The 17,179-nt window shown below is 35.4% G+C and overlaps 2 protein-coding genes and 1 non-coding gene across 3 annotated transcripts; 1 reads left to right on the top strand and 2 right to left on the bottom strand.

The window, feature by feature from the left end:
* Positions 1-1,228: 1,228 nt before the first annotated feature.
* Positions 1,229-7,108, bottom strand: LOC115984363 (ATP synthase subunit delta', mitochondrial-like). Its single transcript, XM_031107379.1, has 2 exons — positions 6,717-7,108; positions 1,229-1,840 (listed from the first exon to the last, which is right to left on the bottom strand). The coding sequence occupies exons 1-2, from the start codon at positions 6,981-6,983 to the stop codon at positions 1,496-1,498; spliced, it is 612 nt and encodes a 203-aa protein (XP_030963239.1). The 5' UTR covers positions 6,984-7,108; the 3' UTR covers positions 1,229-1,495.
* A 2,625-nt stretch (positions 7,109-9,733) lies between these two features.
* LOC115984362 (probable dolichyl pyrophosphate Glc1Man9GlcNAc2 alpha-1,3-glucosyltransferase) lies at positions 9,734-14,688 on the top strand. The gene is made up of 4 exons (XM_031107378.1): positions 9,734-10,550; positions 12,309-12,515; positions 12,938-13,175; positions 14,186-14,688. The coding sequence occupies exons 1-4, from the start codon at positions 9,849-9,851 to the stop codon at positions 14,596-14,598; spliced, it is 1,560 nt and encodes a 519-aa protein (XP_030963238.1). The 5' UTR covers positions 9,734-9,848; the 3' UTR covers positions 14,599-14,688.
* Positions 14,689-16,998: 2,310 nt separating this feature from the next.
* Positions 16,999-17,070, bottom strand: TRNAM-CAU. Its single transcript has one exon. It is a non-coding gene; the product is annotated as a tRNA-Met (tRNA).
* Positions 17,071-17,179: the final 109 nt, after the last annotated feature.

Genomic DNA, 17,179 nt, shown 5'->3' with positions numbered 1-17,179 from the left:
CCTTAGAGTTAATTATTAATTATTGTGATAGATTTTGGGAATCAAATAGTTATTGGATTTTGGTATTTAATGATTGTAACTCATGTGATAACTACAAACACCACTAATTTGGTGGTATGGAGTAAACAAGATAAGCTTCTTAAAGATGGTGCTCATTTGCCTACTAATAAGCAAAAGAAATTTTCCAATCTTCCTATTCCATTTGTGTTTTGGTTTAATGATAAACAACAATTATTACAAACAGACGCTATAAGTTGAAAATATCTCCTAAAAAAAACTAAAACGAAATATACAAGGGGTAATTAATCTATTGGTCCCAAACTAATGAAGTAAGTTTTTGATACCAAATATCTTCTTCCTAGGAACAGTAAACGATTTGGGTCTTAGATTGATAATTAAGACGGTGTATGTTTTTGATTGATTAGAAAAAAAACAATAGAAAAAGTTGCAAAACGTTTTACACGCAAGCACATACATCTCCCCATCCCACCCCACCCCACCCCACCCCTCTTTCTTGCATAGGTGGCATGCAACAAAGTCTCTCTCCTCTCTCTCTTATGGCCGGTTTGGATGGAGAGGAGAAAGAGGGAGAGTGGAGGAGAGTAGAGTAGAGTTGACTAAAAATAAGCTAATTTTGTGCTAAATCAACTCTACTCTACTTCCCCTTCCTCTCTCAATCCAAACAGACCATAAAACAGCATGCAACACCTACGCAACAAAATCTCCGGCTTGCATGGATATCTAGGTTTCTCAACGATGTTTGACATCGCAGTGGAGATGTACCTGATGAAATCTCCAGCATGCATAGAGCCTTTTGAAGCATAGTTGATTTCACCTATGCTGACTTGTAGTAGTGATCTATCTCTGCTGCGTGCGGTGGTGGCTGGGTTTTTTTTTTGTGCGTTTAGGTGAGGATTTTTTTGTTGTTGCTAAGATGTTGCTGGGGTTTTTTGTGGGGTCTTTGGGTTTCTCAGATCTGGCGGGTCTCATTGTTTCTCCATTTCGATGGATTTGGCCAGTTGGAACGTGGATCTAGTTGGTTGTGAGATGTGATTTTTTTTTTTTCATCATGCAAAACACCATATAATGTGTTTTGAAGCATTTTAAAAAAAAACAACCAAACACCAAAAAAGAATACATTTTCCCTTAAAATGTCTTCAACAGAAAACATTTTACGTTGAAAATATTTTTACAACGAAAGAGACAGTCTAAAGGAAAAAAAATTAAATGAAAGAATAATGGCAAAATTTCATGTTCCTTGAAAGTTCTGCTCCAACTTTCTAAATGCCAGAAGACATGTTTCAAAGATTATTTCCAACAATTCCACATTCAGAGACATACAAGAACCAAATGTTATGAGAAATATTGGCTCCAGGAGACAAATCAAAGTGTCAATGGGGCATCCTTAAAGAAAAAGTGTCAATGGGGCATTCTTAAAGAAACAAAAACTGAGAAAAAGTCTTTGATTAAAAGAGGAGCATAAACACAAGAAACTCTAGCCTGTGAGGGCAGCGTTAAGAGCACTGTGCACATCAACTCCAATTTGAGCTTCGGCTTTCTCCAAGTCAGTAGAGGCTGAGCTCAGCTTCTGAGTGAACTCTGCAAGCCCTTTCTGGACAAGGCTTTGGTCAATATGATCAAGAGGCACAGCCTCCACAGCAATAACATCTGCAAATGAATTTGCATGGATGAAAGCAAAGCCACTGCTGACGAAATACTTTGTTGTGTCATTTCCTTCATGCACTGACATGACACCAGGTTTCAACTCTGCAATTGTTGCTACATGTCCAGGAAGAACACCCATGTGCCCAGTTGTTGCTGGTATTATGATCATGTCAACCTGTAAATACACAAGCATCAAGAACAAGTAAGTTATAACGATGGGCAAGAAAGCTTCCTTAGAGCATCTCTAGCAGATTTTTCATATTTTTGTACTTTCTAAACGGTAACTTTAACCTTTTAGCTACCAATTTTTTCAAATACAGATTCTCTATTTCATTCTTTATCTCATTTAAATATTATTTCTTCATTCATTCTTTATTCTTTTTTTATCATCATTTATACTTCCTATATTCATTCCCAACAATTATATTTTTCAATGAAAAGTGTTATATTTACAACATTTTTCGCAATACTTTCACAAGAATCACATCAAAATCATGTAAAAAATTTTTACTAGTTCTAATTTGAACCCACTGCTGAAATTATTTTTTACTCACCAATATTAACTAATAACAATTTATTACTTAAAATTTATTGTGAAAATATTATGGTAGCATTTCTCAATTAAGATTTTTTTATTTTTTGTATTATTTTTCCTTTCTTTCCATTCATTCTCATCCATTAGTTTTCATTTCTTTTTCTTTTTTCTTGTTTTTAGCCTCCACACACGTGTCCAGCCTATCTCTATCCCCCACCCCTTCTTTTATTTTCTTTTTCTCCCTCACATTCAAGAACACTCCGGACTCTCTCTTTCATTCTCTAGCTCTCTCTTTTTTTACTTTTTCTATTTCTACTTGACTCTAGAACACTCTCTAGCATGATCTTTTGACTTCTATTTCTACTTCTATTTTCTTTCCTCTTCATCTCGCTTCACACACAGACAGCCGACATGGCCTTCATCTATCTTTCTTTTCTTTTTCTTTTTTTCTTCCTTCTTTTCTTGTTCTGATTCACTTTGTTGTTACAATGGAGCTTAGATAGGCTTTCATGCTCTTGATCTGTTGTTTTTGTTTTGATTTTAGATTTGTTGTTCTAATTAAATTTGTATTTTCCCCTATTCTTGATCTCTTGTTTCTATTCTGATTTTAGATTGTTTGTGTTTTGATTGTGTTACCGTTTGAGAGAGACAGATGAACAAAGAAGAGAGGAGGAAAGACAGAGTATATTTTTTTTATTCAGGCGGGTATTTTTTTAAGATAAAATAAGGATTTGGAGTTGCTACAGTGTTCTCTAAATTAAGAGAATTACTGTAGAAACTTCAAAAAAAAATTTGGAAAAGTTTTATGTTTAGAGAAGCTGTTGGAATGTGAACAGTAACATTTTATCTCCAAAAAATAGAGATACAGCATCTGTTGGAGATGCTCTTAGATGCACTAAAACAAGTATTATACTCTACAGGCTGGTACTAGTACATACTTCATCCACTTGCACATGCAGAAATGCAAGTATTTTGATTTGCATAGCATTTATAATGGGTCATTTTGTTGTTTAAACCATTCAAAACAATTCTACAACTACTGTAAATCCAAGTAAACTTTAAAAAATAATGAACATAATACAACTGGCCAATCAATGTTACTATTCAAACTTTAAAGTTCAACATATTGATTTCACTTTCTAAGCAGCCACTTGACTCCTACATAAAATCCAAAGTGCTGGCTGACTAGTTTGTGTGGTATGCAATAATGGCATAATCAATCTTTCCTCTTCAAGGTAAGGAAAAGTCAAAAGTTGAGAACAAAAACGATAAGCACAATCAATAGGCTTACATTGGTAAGCAACTTGGCTAGAAGAGCTTTAAAAAGGAAAAATGGGAAACACAAATCCAAACAAGTTCAATATGAGTTCCTTTGAAATATAAGAAAACAAACAATGGGAAACACAACAGCCTTGTAAACAATTAAAATACATTTTGTGATTACTCATAGTCTCATACTTTAAGGGAAAAGAATGAGTTCTTTTGCTCGCCCCAATCTCTAAAGGGGCATAAGCACTTCACTCGCTAGGGGATGGCCTAGAAGCCTGTACTAGAGATTGGCGAAGGCTATGTCCACTACCTTGGCAGCTACAGTTAAGAGTACGAGGGTAAAGAGGGACAGAGAAGAAACCCGAAAAAAGGAAAAGAAAATGAAAGATAGATTTTAACAGCCTTAAAAGACAATTAAGAAAGTTGATGCCAATATAGCTCCTTTACAACATGATCGTTCCCTCATCAACTCCTGCATCTTTTTGACAAGTCATCAACTCCTAAATCTTTCAAGTAAACCTCTTCTGCTTTTGATTTTCAATTTATTGGTAAGTTACATGTGCACCTGATGTGTTTAGAACCCAGATATTTAGTCCACTCCATTCTTATAAGCGAAGGTTTGAGATTCAAATCATTGGCTACATCTTTCAAGCAAACTTCTTCCTTCAATTCCTTGGTTTGCTAAAAACTATTTATCAAATTAAGGCACAATAGAGTCTATTGCATTATAAGTACCATCAGCTTTTTGTTATATTGAACATGATAAGCAAAATAGAAGTGGAAAGACTATAGCTTTCTAGAAATAAATAAGGTGCAGATATAAGATAATTCTTCTCAATCTCTTATGGGTAACAAGATATAAATGTGGAAACCGTAAGCTCATATAATATGCTAGGACTAGTGCTACCAAGATTTATGTGTGTGCTCGCTCTTTTTTACTTTAGTTATAATATGTACCAGGATTTGTACAACAGTATATAGTGGCAACAATTTGAGCAAACTTAGTTTATATGAGAAATGATGATGAAAATATTGTAACAAAAATTGTATTTAACAAGCTCCTTGTGAAATATTTAATCTTCTTACAGAGGAAAGCAGGAAACACATAGAAAGTTTTTGTCTCCTGGGGGAAATCTGAAGAATCATGTGACAACCTGCGTAAGAGGAATATGTGGGTAATGGATTGGTGTTATTTGTGCAAATGTAACAGGGAATTAGTGAATCATCTCTTACTTCATTGCCCTGATGCTAAGGGGCTGTGGTCTATGGTGTTTGGTTTATTTGGAGTTTATTGGGTAATGCCAAAGACAGTGGTGGTTTACTAGTTTCTTGGCAACGAAGATTAGGTCATCATCTAAACGGTGTTATTTGGAAGGCAATTTCCCATTGTCTGATGTAGTATATTTGGAGGGAGCGGTATGACCGGAGCTTTGAAGATTATGAAAGAACTCTGCCTGATCTTAAATTATTTTTCTTTAAAACTTTGTTGGATTGGAAGTCAGTTGTGGGCTGTTAATCTTTATGTCGATTTGTGATTTGAGAGATCATTATAATTTGCATGATTGATTGTATTGTCCCCATTTGTATACATCCTGTATACTAAGGTGATTTTTTGGTCCCAAAATCTGAAGAATCATGACTTGCTTTGAAGACAAAGGACCCTCAGAACATTCAACAGAATCTACAAGAACCTACTTCCACTTTCTCAATACATGTTGTGAAAGGAAATTACTAAAAATATGCAGTGCCCTGTTGATAATTTATGACTTTTCTGCGGAAACAAGAAGTGGTAGAATTATGAAGGCAAATATTGTATACAATTTTTGTAGTGAAAGGTTACCATGAATATGTTGGCAAAAAATCTCTATTGTGCACAAAATTTTTTAAATCTTTAATATGCTATCTAATGGCACTCATCCAATTCCACCTGCCTGTTGTGGTCTGGAAGCTACCTCATCATGATCTGTGCCAACAGTGGCTTAAACCCTGATTCTCACCAAGCTGCCCGCTAGTCGTTGGATATCACCCACGTTGCACTAAATGATTTAACATATGACCTAGCCTTCAACTACCATATTTTCCTGGATTTAAAATTCTGTTCCAAAACTAAGAAATGAGTTAGTCCTTAATCCACTTTCTTTGATGTTACAAGAAAAATGTCACTTTTGAGTCCTAGACAGTCACTAAACATAGTTAATCCGTCAAAATTATCATCTCAAACTCATCTCAGACATAATTTGGGTACTTCAATCTCTAAATGATAGTATGCTCTACGAATTTTGCTTGAAATAAAAACTGATACATTCTTGAATTTTTCAAAATATTCTCTTTGATACAACACCCTTTGAACCTTATTGGGTATTAAATGCCTCTTCACAAAATAGAAGCACTATAGCAAGCAGGACCGAATTATTCAAGAGCTCTATCCCAACCAAGTTTGCGGGGACAGAAAATGTTAAGACACCAAAATAGACTAACATTTTTCAAGACAATTACTTGCCAATAGAATCAACAAATTGTGTATCCATCTGGCTTCAATATTGAAGGACTTCAAAATTAACATTTTGGTTCCTAAACCCAAACTTAAGAAATAATTTAATTCTTGCCAATGAGCCCTAGCTTGAATGACACCTCCTCCACTTTTAAGAGCAAGTTGGAGGGAAAGTTCGCACATTCAAGCCACACACATTGCGCATGTTATTAGTAATTACCAATCAGAAGAAATAATTAATTCTAACCTGATTGAAGGCCAACAAAAAAAAACATATCAGGATAATTCAAACCCTGATGATCCAAATGCCAAACAGGTATAGAAAACATTATGGGATGTAGTAATGCCCATGCTCACAGCTCACTCCAAAGCTACTATCTTCTTTTCATTATTTCATTTCTTGATCTTTGATTAGTCCCAAACCTACTCCTATTTTCTCTTTGGGACAAACCCCAAATAGAATCGAAAAAAATGTGTCAAAACTAGACACTAATCCCATTTCCCAACATGGGTCACTCTATTATTGCAAGAAAGCCACTGTGAGTCACATAGAATCCAATGAAAATATACAAACTTTAACGAAAACCCATTTGAAATCACACAAAAACAAAGCAAACCCATGTCAAAAAATTCCTCAAACAGACATAAAAAGCGTAGAACAAGACCGCAGAATCAAAATCTAAACTCGACCCACATAAAATTACACCAAAACAAACAAAACCCAATAGTAAAAAGAAAGTGAGAGATTTGACTGACCTCTTTGGAAGCAAGCTCGGAAGCATAGGGAAGAACAAAGTTGACGGTGAGCTTGCTAGGGATGGAAGATGGAGTAGCTGGGCGAGGCTTCATAAAGGAGATAGGGGTCTTTGGGGGATCAATGTTTGGGATCACTTTCTTCCAGGCTTCAATGAAGTTTGAATCGCCGGTCTCGGTAGCTGGGAGATCGGTCGAGAAGGGTCGAGTCCTGGCTCTGGCTGAGGAGATAATGGGTCGGGCCAGAAGGCCGGTGGCTCGGCGGAACATGGTGGTGGGAGAGAGGTGGGATCGCTCGGGTCTCGCAGGGTCGGAGAGAGAGAGAGAGCGTGTGACTGGGTGAGTGTGTGTGTGTTTGGTTTGGTTGGTACTTTGTGGAAATGGAGTTGGATTGTTTTGTTGTTCACTCACAACTTTTTTATGTTTAGGCTTTGGTTGAGTGGGCTGGGCTGTTTGGCACTGAACATGTCGGCCTTTTCTGTGGTATTGGATTGGTCCTTCTTTTTTTCTTTTCTTTTTTGATGGATTGGTCTTTTTTTTTTTTTCTTTTCTTTTTTGATCATCTTAATGTTATTGATCAATAAGATTAAATCCTTTATAGGGTGGTTTAGAGGTACACATATTAGCTCCAATGCACTGAAACCAACATAATAGAAGCATGTGTCCAATTTATACCACGTGTCTGAATTGTCTCGGCTCCAATGCACTAGAACCGACATGATACAGACATGTGTCTAATTTTTGTCACGTGTCTACATCATGTCAGTTCCAATGCACTAGAGTACTGAAACAAACTCTTACTTGGTTTAGAAAATGAATAGAGATTTTGGAGGGGTTTGATGCGTAGAGAACAAGTGGCATTGCATTATTGTAATGTAATATAAAAGTGTTCACAACTATGTAATGTTCAACTTATGAAATTAATGACATTCCATTATTGTATGAATTTCTGAGAAAGCTTATTACTTGAAGTACTAATATAACAATCCATAGAGACAATATTTCACATGCCCAATTGCTCTAGTTACAATGCTTTATGTCCCCATTTATTTTTTGTTGATAAATTATACTTATGTCCCCATTTATCCACTTAACTTGAGCACGATGTGCATATTCTTTGTTATATTCATAAGAAAAATTCTAAGGAAAATTATTGAGGAAATAGGGGATATTTATCCTATCAAAAAGAGGTCAATGTATGATTTATATAAGTCATTGGCATGCATTAAGTCACTACTATTCATAAATTGGGCAATTGAATTATTCTCCTCAACTAATACTTACAATATCACCTTATTCGATTGCTTTAATTCATAAATCAAGCTTAAAAATATAATAAGCACTAAAAATTGTGTCTCTGGAAGAAAGTCCCAACCAAAACATGAATGTTAATCAACCTGTCATGAATTAAAATATCGACAAGTGCTTTCTAATATATATATATCAATGAGTGTTTACAAATAGTATATTGTTTCACAAAACATAACACCCAATGAATTCATAATTACAGTTTCCTAATAGTATCAAACAACAAAAGCACACTGGCCCATCACCATCCTTAGAGGAAGGGTATCACTAAACAAAACATCAAATCAAATAGGTACCGGTTTACTTCTTGCTACCACTAAATCTTGTCTTTCCCTTGTCCTTCTTGCTCCCTTAGTACATGTTGACATTCCAATATTAACTATCAAGAAATGAGAGGTAGGTGTGGAAGCATTAAAACTTTAAAGTTTAAATCTATATTCTAAACAAAAAGTCCAAAACTATAAAGGTTTGAAAACATAGCACCAATGGCTTAAAAAAAAAATATGAAATCTTTTTTCCCCCCAAAATTAAGCCTTACTAATTTTAGTGTTAGCAAAAACTAGCGGCCTAGAAAATTTAATATTGTCGAATTCATTGTGATTGGTCAGTACTTAGAATTCACTAAGATCTTTATTGAAGTGGAATTTGTGCGGGATCATGATCCCATAGAGATACAAAATATCCTATTCTATGAAGAAAAAATCAACCTTTTTGTGCTTATTTTGGGCCTCCAAATGAAGCCCAAATGCTCCAAACTGATTAAAAAAAAAAATCATCCTAGCAGCCCCAAACCAAATTGGTAAAAAAATATAAATTAAAAAAAAAGGGAAAAAACCTCTTAAGTCTCGCGCCACCTTAAAGGCTTAGCCTACTCAACAAATTCATGGAAGATAGAAGAGAAGAGAAGAGACTAAAAAGTAGAGAGTGAGTGGTCGACTTAGCCTACTCAACAAATTCATGGAATACAGAAGAGAAGAGAAGAGAAGAGACTAAAGACTAGAGAGTGAGTGCGAGCACTGTGGTGTTGCTACGATCGAGACCATCAACGTCGATGATGAGGGTTTATTTTTTTGGTTTGTAATTCTGGTGCTAATTAGTTATTAAGTTGCTTGACACAGACAAGATAACCCAAATTTTGGTCTTGATGATTGAGTGTGTTTGTGGTGTTGTTTGAAACATTGTTATTTGTTTTGTGTTATTTATGTGAGGCATTAGGTATTATTATTTGTTCTGAGTTGTTTATATGAGACATCATGTAATTTTGAGGTGCTAGAACTTAGAACTTTTTTTAATCAAAAAATAGGATCTTATAATTCTCGAACCAATCCTTCAACACTCTCATCAATTCCATGTAAGATCTCGATTTTGGTAACTCTGACAACAACAGTCATCAGGGTTCGACGTGATGGGAGGAGTATCCATATTGCTTCACTTAGTGGTACACATGATAACCCCTGTCAAGACTTCGATGGTACACATTATATTTTCTGTCATCACGTAATGTGAAGTCGATGAGTTAACTCCGATGGTACACGTTATATTACTTGTCATCACGTAACGTGGGGTTGATGAGTTACTACATAATAGAGACCCCTTTTGCTAGATAGCCAAAAAAAAAAAATAATAATAAAATAAAATAAAAAAATAATAAAAAAAATTAAAGACTTGTTGGATTTTCCACTTCCTTTCCCTATATAGCCAATAAGCATTAGCCATGAAGGATAATTTCTCTCAATTTTCAGTTCTTCTTCAGTTCTTCTACATGAAAATGAAATAACAGACAAACTGAAAGTCTGAAACCCAAACCCCACCGCCACCAATCCATCAATGTCAGACCTCTTATGGTTCTTCGCCATATCCACCTGCTTAAAGCTCCTCCTCATCCCCTCCTACCACAGCACTGACTTCGAAGTCCACCGCAACTGGCTTGCTCTCACTCACTCTCTCCCTCTCTCCCAATGGTACCTCGACGAAACCAGCCCTTGGACCCTCGACTATCCTCCTCTCTTCGCATACTTCGAACATTTCCTCTCCATTTTCGCTTTCCTCATTGACCCCCAAATCGTTGACCTCCAAAAGGGTCTCAACTATACCTCCAACTCTGTCATTTTCTTCCAAAGAATCACTGTGATCCTCTCTGATTCGTGTCTTTTATATGGGGTTTATAGATTGACCAAGGATTTGGATTCAGGGAAGCGAATTTTGATCTGGGTATTGGTTGTTTGGTCCCCAATGCTTGTGATTGTGGACCATTTGCATTTCCAGTACAATGGGTTTCTGTTGGGGATTTTGTTGATCTCGCTTTCGTTTTTGGAGCAAGGAAAGGATTTGGCTGGTGGGTTTTTCTTTGCGGTTCTGTTGTGCTTTAAGCACTTGTTTGCCGTGGCTGCGCCGGTTTATTTTGTGTATTTGTTTAAGCATTATTGTTGGTGTGGATTGGTGAAGGGATTCCGGCGTCTTTCGGTTTTGGGGGCCGTGGTTGTGGCGGTTTTCGCGGTGGCGTATGGGCCTTTTGTCTATCATGGGCAGGTGAATTGAATTTTGACTTGAATTCTCATTTTGTATTGTGTTTTGTACTACATTGTGTTGTGCTTTGCCATTGTAGAAATAAATTTATGCCTGGTCAGTCTATGCTTGTAGCTAGTTAATCAAACTTTAGACTTGAGATTGATTGAGTGTTATTCTTTCGGAATTGGCCAATACATACATTTTGTATTTGCTTGTAGCTAAATACTCAAAACTTTGGACTTTAGACTTGAGTTTATTATTTGTCAAACTTTGCAAAAATGTTTTCTAGGCATGTCATGTTTATTTGGTGTATTGTGTTAATGTAGCAACCGTTGTTTGTTTGGATGGATACAATAAGTTCTTTTTGTTAATGTGAGATTAAGGAGTTGGCATGGAAATTGTCAATTAAGAAATATTTTTAGGAAAGAGGTAAACTTATGATTTTTGAACAACAACCAATTGGAGGTCAAAAACTGCTCTGATTATGTAAATCTTAAATGTTAAGTTGTATGTTAGGCCATTAACTACGTTTTGAAGTCCTATCATACTGGGTTCAAATTTAGAAACAGACTACTAAAATCATGTAATGGAATCCTTAATCCACATAAAAACTGTTAAAAACCTGAAGGTAGAAGGAGAAGTTCAAGATTCATTATCATGAATGTATGAAGAATTTGAGGAACATTATATTCCACTTTTCTAGGGGTTTTTTTAAAAACATTTTAAAGATATTTTGGTCAAAATAGAGAACATTGATCTTTAATCTCTATGGTTGAATTGAGATATTGGTTTCATTGTCATATTTTTGGCAAATTAGGAAAACACTTAGCTGAAACTTCTCTGTAATAATTTTCTAACTTTGCTTATCTTTTTTAGGCTTCACTTTTTTTTTCCCGATAAAATTCTTATTACTTATAAAAAATATGTATTAAATATACAAATAACAGTTCTTATTATGAAGCTTTAGGTTAATAAGTAATCATTGTTTCATGTTTAAGTAGTCATTGATTGTGATTATACTCACACATTGATATGTTATACACATTGATATATGCGTTGTAAAAGTCCAGCATGTTTGATTGGGTTTGGGATGGCTAATTCCACAACTTAAGAACCAAAATGCTAGTCAGAAAACTGTTCAAAATGATTATGTTTGGTTTCATCATGGATTTCTTTTTTCGCGTTCAAGAATCTTACAGTGAACTAGTTACTACTAGTTTAATTGCTCTTATGGTGATAATGTGTACTTACAAAATATCATTTGTTTTTAACAAGTAAGTACTTGCAACATATCATTATATATTTTACATGCAAATCTTTCTTCTAATTATGCACATCCTATGTATTTAAGTGAATTTTTTTAATTATATATGAAATGGTTTTCTATAGGACTGAATGCCTCTTTTCTCCCTTATTTTTCCTTGAATTACCGGTGATTTATGTTAATCTGAGCTGTATTTGAAGTATTCATTAGTTTGGACAGTTAAAGACTAGATAAAAGTGGACTATAAGATGAAACACACTAGCTCACTACTTTACATTTTTGTCCTCACTAAAAGAGAGCTTGCTGCACTTCTACTTTCCGTCACTTGCATCAGTTTCTCATGTTTTACCTGCATCTTAATCTTACGTGTGGAACTCATCATGACCATGACATATCTAGTCATTTAATAAAAAACAAGTAAGGAGGATACATATTCCTCCTTAACAACTAACAACTGGGAGCCATTACTCCTCACTTAATATTTAATATGTATTGATTCAATTCTTACCTTGCAGATACAACAAGTCCTTCGCCGTATGTTCCCTTTTGGTAGAGGACTTTGCCATGCATACTGGGCTCCAAATTTTTGGGTGTTTTATATTGTTCTAGATAAAGGACTAGCATTTTTTCTTAGAAAGCTGGGGTTTGCCATTCAGACACCAGAAGCTTCATTTACTGGTGGGCTAGTTGGAGATTCCTCGCCTTTTGCTATACTACCTCAGGTAATTATATATGGCAAACTTGACTAAGATGCATTTATTTTGGACAGTTATTAGATGAAATCCAAAGCCAGAAATCTACCAAAGCTGATAAAGATTGTTGAATATGTGAGCATTGGATATTTGGTCTCTTACAAATTTGCCTTAGTTCCACAGTTAGGAGTTACTCATTGTAGTTTGTGAACGATATAATATAACCTAGCTTAGGGGGGGTGGGGGAGAGCTCATCAATTATTTCTTAAGCTTCAATTGTCATGAGGTGATTATGTTATAAGAGATTATTGAGTGGTTATTAGACATTTTTCACTTACAGCATGAAGGAACGAGTTATTTAATTGATAAATATTTGGTTTTGCTATTTATCTAAATTCATTTCCAAATGTTGGAGAGACTTAATTTCTATGTCTGAATGAATGTAATGGCAGATCACCCCCTTGGCAACCTTCGCAATGGTCCTGCTAGCCTTATCTCCTTGTCTCATCAAGGCTTGGAGAAATCCCCAGCCAGGGATGATTACTAGATGGGTAACCTATGCTTACACGTGTGGTTTCTTATTTGGATGGCATGTTCATGAGAAGGCATCACTCCATTTTGTCATTCCTCTTGCCTTCGTGGCAGTGCAAAGTTTGGAAAATGCAAGGCATTATTTCTGGCTATCAATAGGTATGGTTCTTCCTCCTTGTGCCATCTCTTTATGAACTTCTAGGGGATACTTGTGGGACTTTTGGCTTCTATTTAGGTTATTATGCTTCAAAATGCATGTGTTATGGTCTATGATTTGCTAAATGCTGCTGTGTTATTTCAGCGTTTGCTTCCTCCTAACTTTTTACTTATTCTGAATTAGATAATGTCTTTAGTTGATGTTTGGTTTTTGTTGCTCTTGGGGTTTAAGTAATTCTCTGAACAAGCATAATCTCGTAGCATGATTTCCTGTGTGTACTGGAGTAGTTAGAACTATCATTATTATGAGTTCTGTTGTTTTTTTTTTTATCTCCCTATCCCCAGATTGCCTTCTAGGGCAGATTAAAAGGTTAATAAGTTATGTTTTACTCTTTTAAAGTGACCTTGGCCATAGACTCCATTACCAACTCCATTACTGTTTCTGCTAGGATAAATGTTTTCTGCTGCTTAGTTTCTTACTTGCTATTTATTTTATCCTTGGCATTTTCTACCCTCATGATTACTATGTGAAGTCATTGTATATTGCATAGCTAATCCTACGTTGTTACTAGGCACTTTCCTTGTTTTTGCACCCAACATGAATCCGTTACTTAAATTATTCAAACATGAACTCTGAAATTTCATTCATATATTTAGTCCTTAAAAACTATTACCCTAGATTGAGCAGGAATCATGAACAAGTAGTGGTGTAGTTCTTTGATAAGGTGGTATTTTGAATGTATATTAGCCAAAGCAAAATCCTGAAAAGTTCGAACTCTTTTTTAGTAATATGCAAGTTTTATGTATAGTAGACTTGGTAGTTCTAAAATAATTCAAATTTATAAGCAATTAAGCTTTTTAAATGAATTAGATTAGAACGTTGACAATTTACTAAGATAATAGAGCTACCCTGAGCCCTAACTGAGAATTTTCCCCCATTTATTGGCATTCTTATTTCTTGCCTTCAAATTTGGACACTAATGTGGGTAAATGCTTTTATGTTTGCTTTGCAGTGTCTTGCTACTCATTGTTCCCACTTCTGTTTGAAGCCCAAGAATACCCAATAAAAGTTCTTTTGCTGCTGTTACACTCCATTATAACGTGGTTAGCATTTTCTGCACAATTCACTAAGGGTGAAGAAGCTAAAGCAGCTGCACGTATAAAGAAAAAAGATGAACAATTAAAATTAAAGGGAAATTCCAGTAGAGCTGACAAGAAAGAAGGGTTTGTTATTGGTGGGGTTGAGAAGAGTTATCTGGTAGGCCTTTTGGTGGTTGAGATATGGAGCCAGTTTTTGCATCCTTTAATTTTTGGTGATAAGCTTCCTTTTGTACCTCTAATGTTGATCTCCATATATTGTGGATTGGGGATCATGTACTCTTGGATCTGGCAGTTAAGATGGATCATTAGATCTCCTAATTTATAATGTTTTTGAGTTACATTTGCGTTGCATGAAATATGACATGCAAAGTGCATTTTCCTCATTGAATGCATAATGATTTTTGTTGCCGTGCAATACCACATTGAATGCATCATTATGCAGAAAGATACCCTAATATCTGCCTTTGATGAGGCATGTTCACCGCGCAACATCGTGCTTGTCCCCTCCACCACCATGCTCATCATCAAGACCCTCAAGGATTTTGATTGTGATCACAAGAGCACGAATGTCAGCAACATCTTTGTTGACAATGTCGTTGAGATCACCAAGCTCATGCAGCCCAGATAAATTTTGTCTTGATTAGATCTTGGATCTTATCTATATATTTAAAAAAGGGGTCTTGATTGTGCATCTCCTTTTTTTTTTAATTTTGTAGCTCTTATCAGTTTTTTGTGCGTCTCCTTATTGATTACTGGTTTATTGTCTGTGATCGTTAGTGTTTGGCATAAATGATAAAATCAGAGCTTAGGGAGCTGTAGTGGTTCTCTCTCTGGGTGTAAAGAGTCGCGCGAGTTGGAGCCCCAATTTTGGGTGACAAAGAGAGAAGGGCGAATGCAAGGCTGTTGGGGAAGCTTAACCAACGGTAGACACAGTAGTAATAAACTCTTAATACTGTGGGGGGTTTTTTGGGTTGTTACCTCTAAATTACGTCACTCTTTTGTTGAACCCATTTTACCCCCTTCTGCGTTCTCTCCTCGTCAGTTAGGTGCTCCAAAATTTCTTATCATAGGGCTGTAAAAGAAACAAGTTGTACATAAACAATTTGAACTTAACTCGATAAAAATTTGCTCATGTTTGTTACAGGTGAAGCAAAAACAATTGTTCATGAACATACTCATGAGCAATATGGCTCGATGAAAGAGAAGTCGAGCCTAAGCTCGTTTCAAGAACTTGGTAGTAAGATTCATATGGATTTGGAAAATAAGCTCATATTGTATTAAATCGAAGCCAAATGGCTTTAATAATATGCCTAAAATTGGCTTGATAATGTACTTGTGTTTATGGGTGTGTGCAGATCGGATTGAGTGGGTAAAGGCCAATATTTCTATCCAATCTGCCACTAGTAGGTTGGGAAAATTTCAATTCGCCACCGAATTCTAAATCCGGCAAATTTGTTACAAATTTTGGCAATTTCAACTTGCAAATTGGGCGGGTTGACATTATTCTTTTGATAAACTACAAAATATATATACTTACATAGAAGGATAACAAACATTGGTGCCTAAACTAACTGTATTACAAACTATAAGAATTTAAGAACCACTATGAGTATTACACGTGCACAACAGCAAAACTAGCTCTATTATTAGAAACTAAATGACCTTTTAGATTTCAATCTAATGTTACATGTCATTTTGTATTTGTTTGCATCTTCATTGGATTGATTTGAGTTTATAGGTATAGCTGGCTTTACATGTAATACCATAACATTTTTTATAATATATATAATGGATCAAAAGACAAAATATTTTCTAGATTCACAAGAATGTATGGGGCCCAAATCAAAAAGACAAACAACATACTCAAAAAAATATAGATACAAACATTAAGCAATACAAGACAAAAAAAACAATTACATCTGTGGTTGTCTAGGAGAGTACGCAGCTAACGGAAGGTGAAGAATTGAAGGAATTAAAAAAAAAAAAAAAAAAAGGTTTCAATGTTGGCTGAAGGTGAAGGCTAAATACAGAGTGTATGTAGTATACGGCTAAAGTAAGTTTAGGGTTTCAATGTTGACTTTTTATATTTTCTTTAAGGAATTTTTACTGATTAACTGTAAAAATTGATTAAATTTAAATAAGAAAATATACAGTTAAATATTTCGAACTAATATATATTTTTCTATTTATTTATAATTAAGCGAGTGGGTTAGTTGTAGTGGGTTGGCAATGTTTCAATTCGTTACCCAACTCAATCCACTATTTTGGGGGTCTAACCCGCCCAACCCAAACCACCTAACTTAATAATCTGCATGGGGCAGGCGAGTCGGCTGCAGGTCAAGCAAGTTGGCGGGTCAAGCAGATATTCTGTACACCCTTACTTATGTTTGATCTTGAGCTCGCTTGACTTAATTAATGAAAGAAGTTGAGCCAAGCCAAGCTTAATTTTTTGGACTTTTTGATTAGCTCAAACTAAAATATTATATGTAGGCTTGGTTTGAACTTGAACAATTTACTTTTGTTCTTGGTATGAGGTTAAACATTCAATACCATTAAAAAAGATAAATTAGGGGGAAAAAAAATTAGAGAACATGAAGCCCATATCCAGATGCGTCCACTAAAAAAAATTATAGAAAATAAAGGCTAAAGCCCATATCAAGTTGGGTCCACTGTCATTCCCAAAAAAAAAAGTGTTTGGTGCCACAAGGAAGTTTTTCTCTGGAAATATCAGAGCCAGGTTTCGATCCTGGGACCTGTGGGTTATGGGCCCACCACGCTTCCGCTGCGCCACTCTGATTTTGTTGATAGCTTAACGTAACAATAATACTTATTCTATAAAATATAAATACTAGTAATTCCTAAATTACATTCAATACACGAAATAGTGTATCGGGTCACCCAATTTG

This window comes from Quercus lobata, chromosome 4, assembly GCF_001633185.2.
Source record: "Quercus lobata isolate SW786 chromosome 4, ValleyOak3.0 Primary Assembly, whole genome shotgun sequence".
NCBI classification, from domain to species: domain Eukaryota; kingdom Viridiplantae; phylum Streptophyta; class Magnoliopsida; order Fagales; family Fagaceae; genus Quercus; species Quercus lobata.
This window is presented reverse-complemented; position numbering and strand designations above follow the sequence as displayed.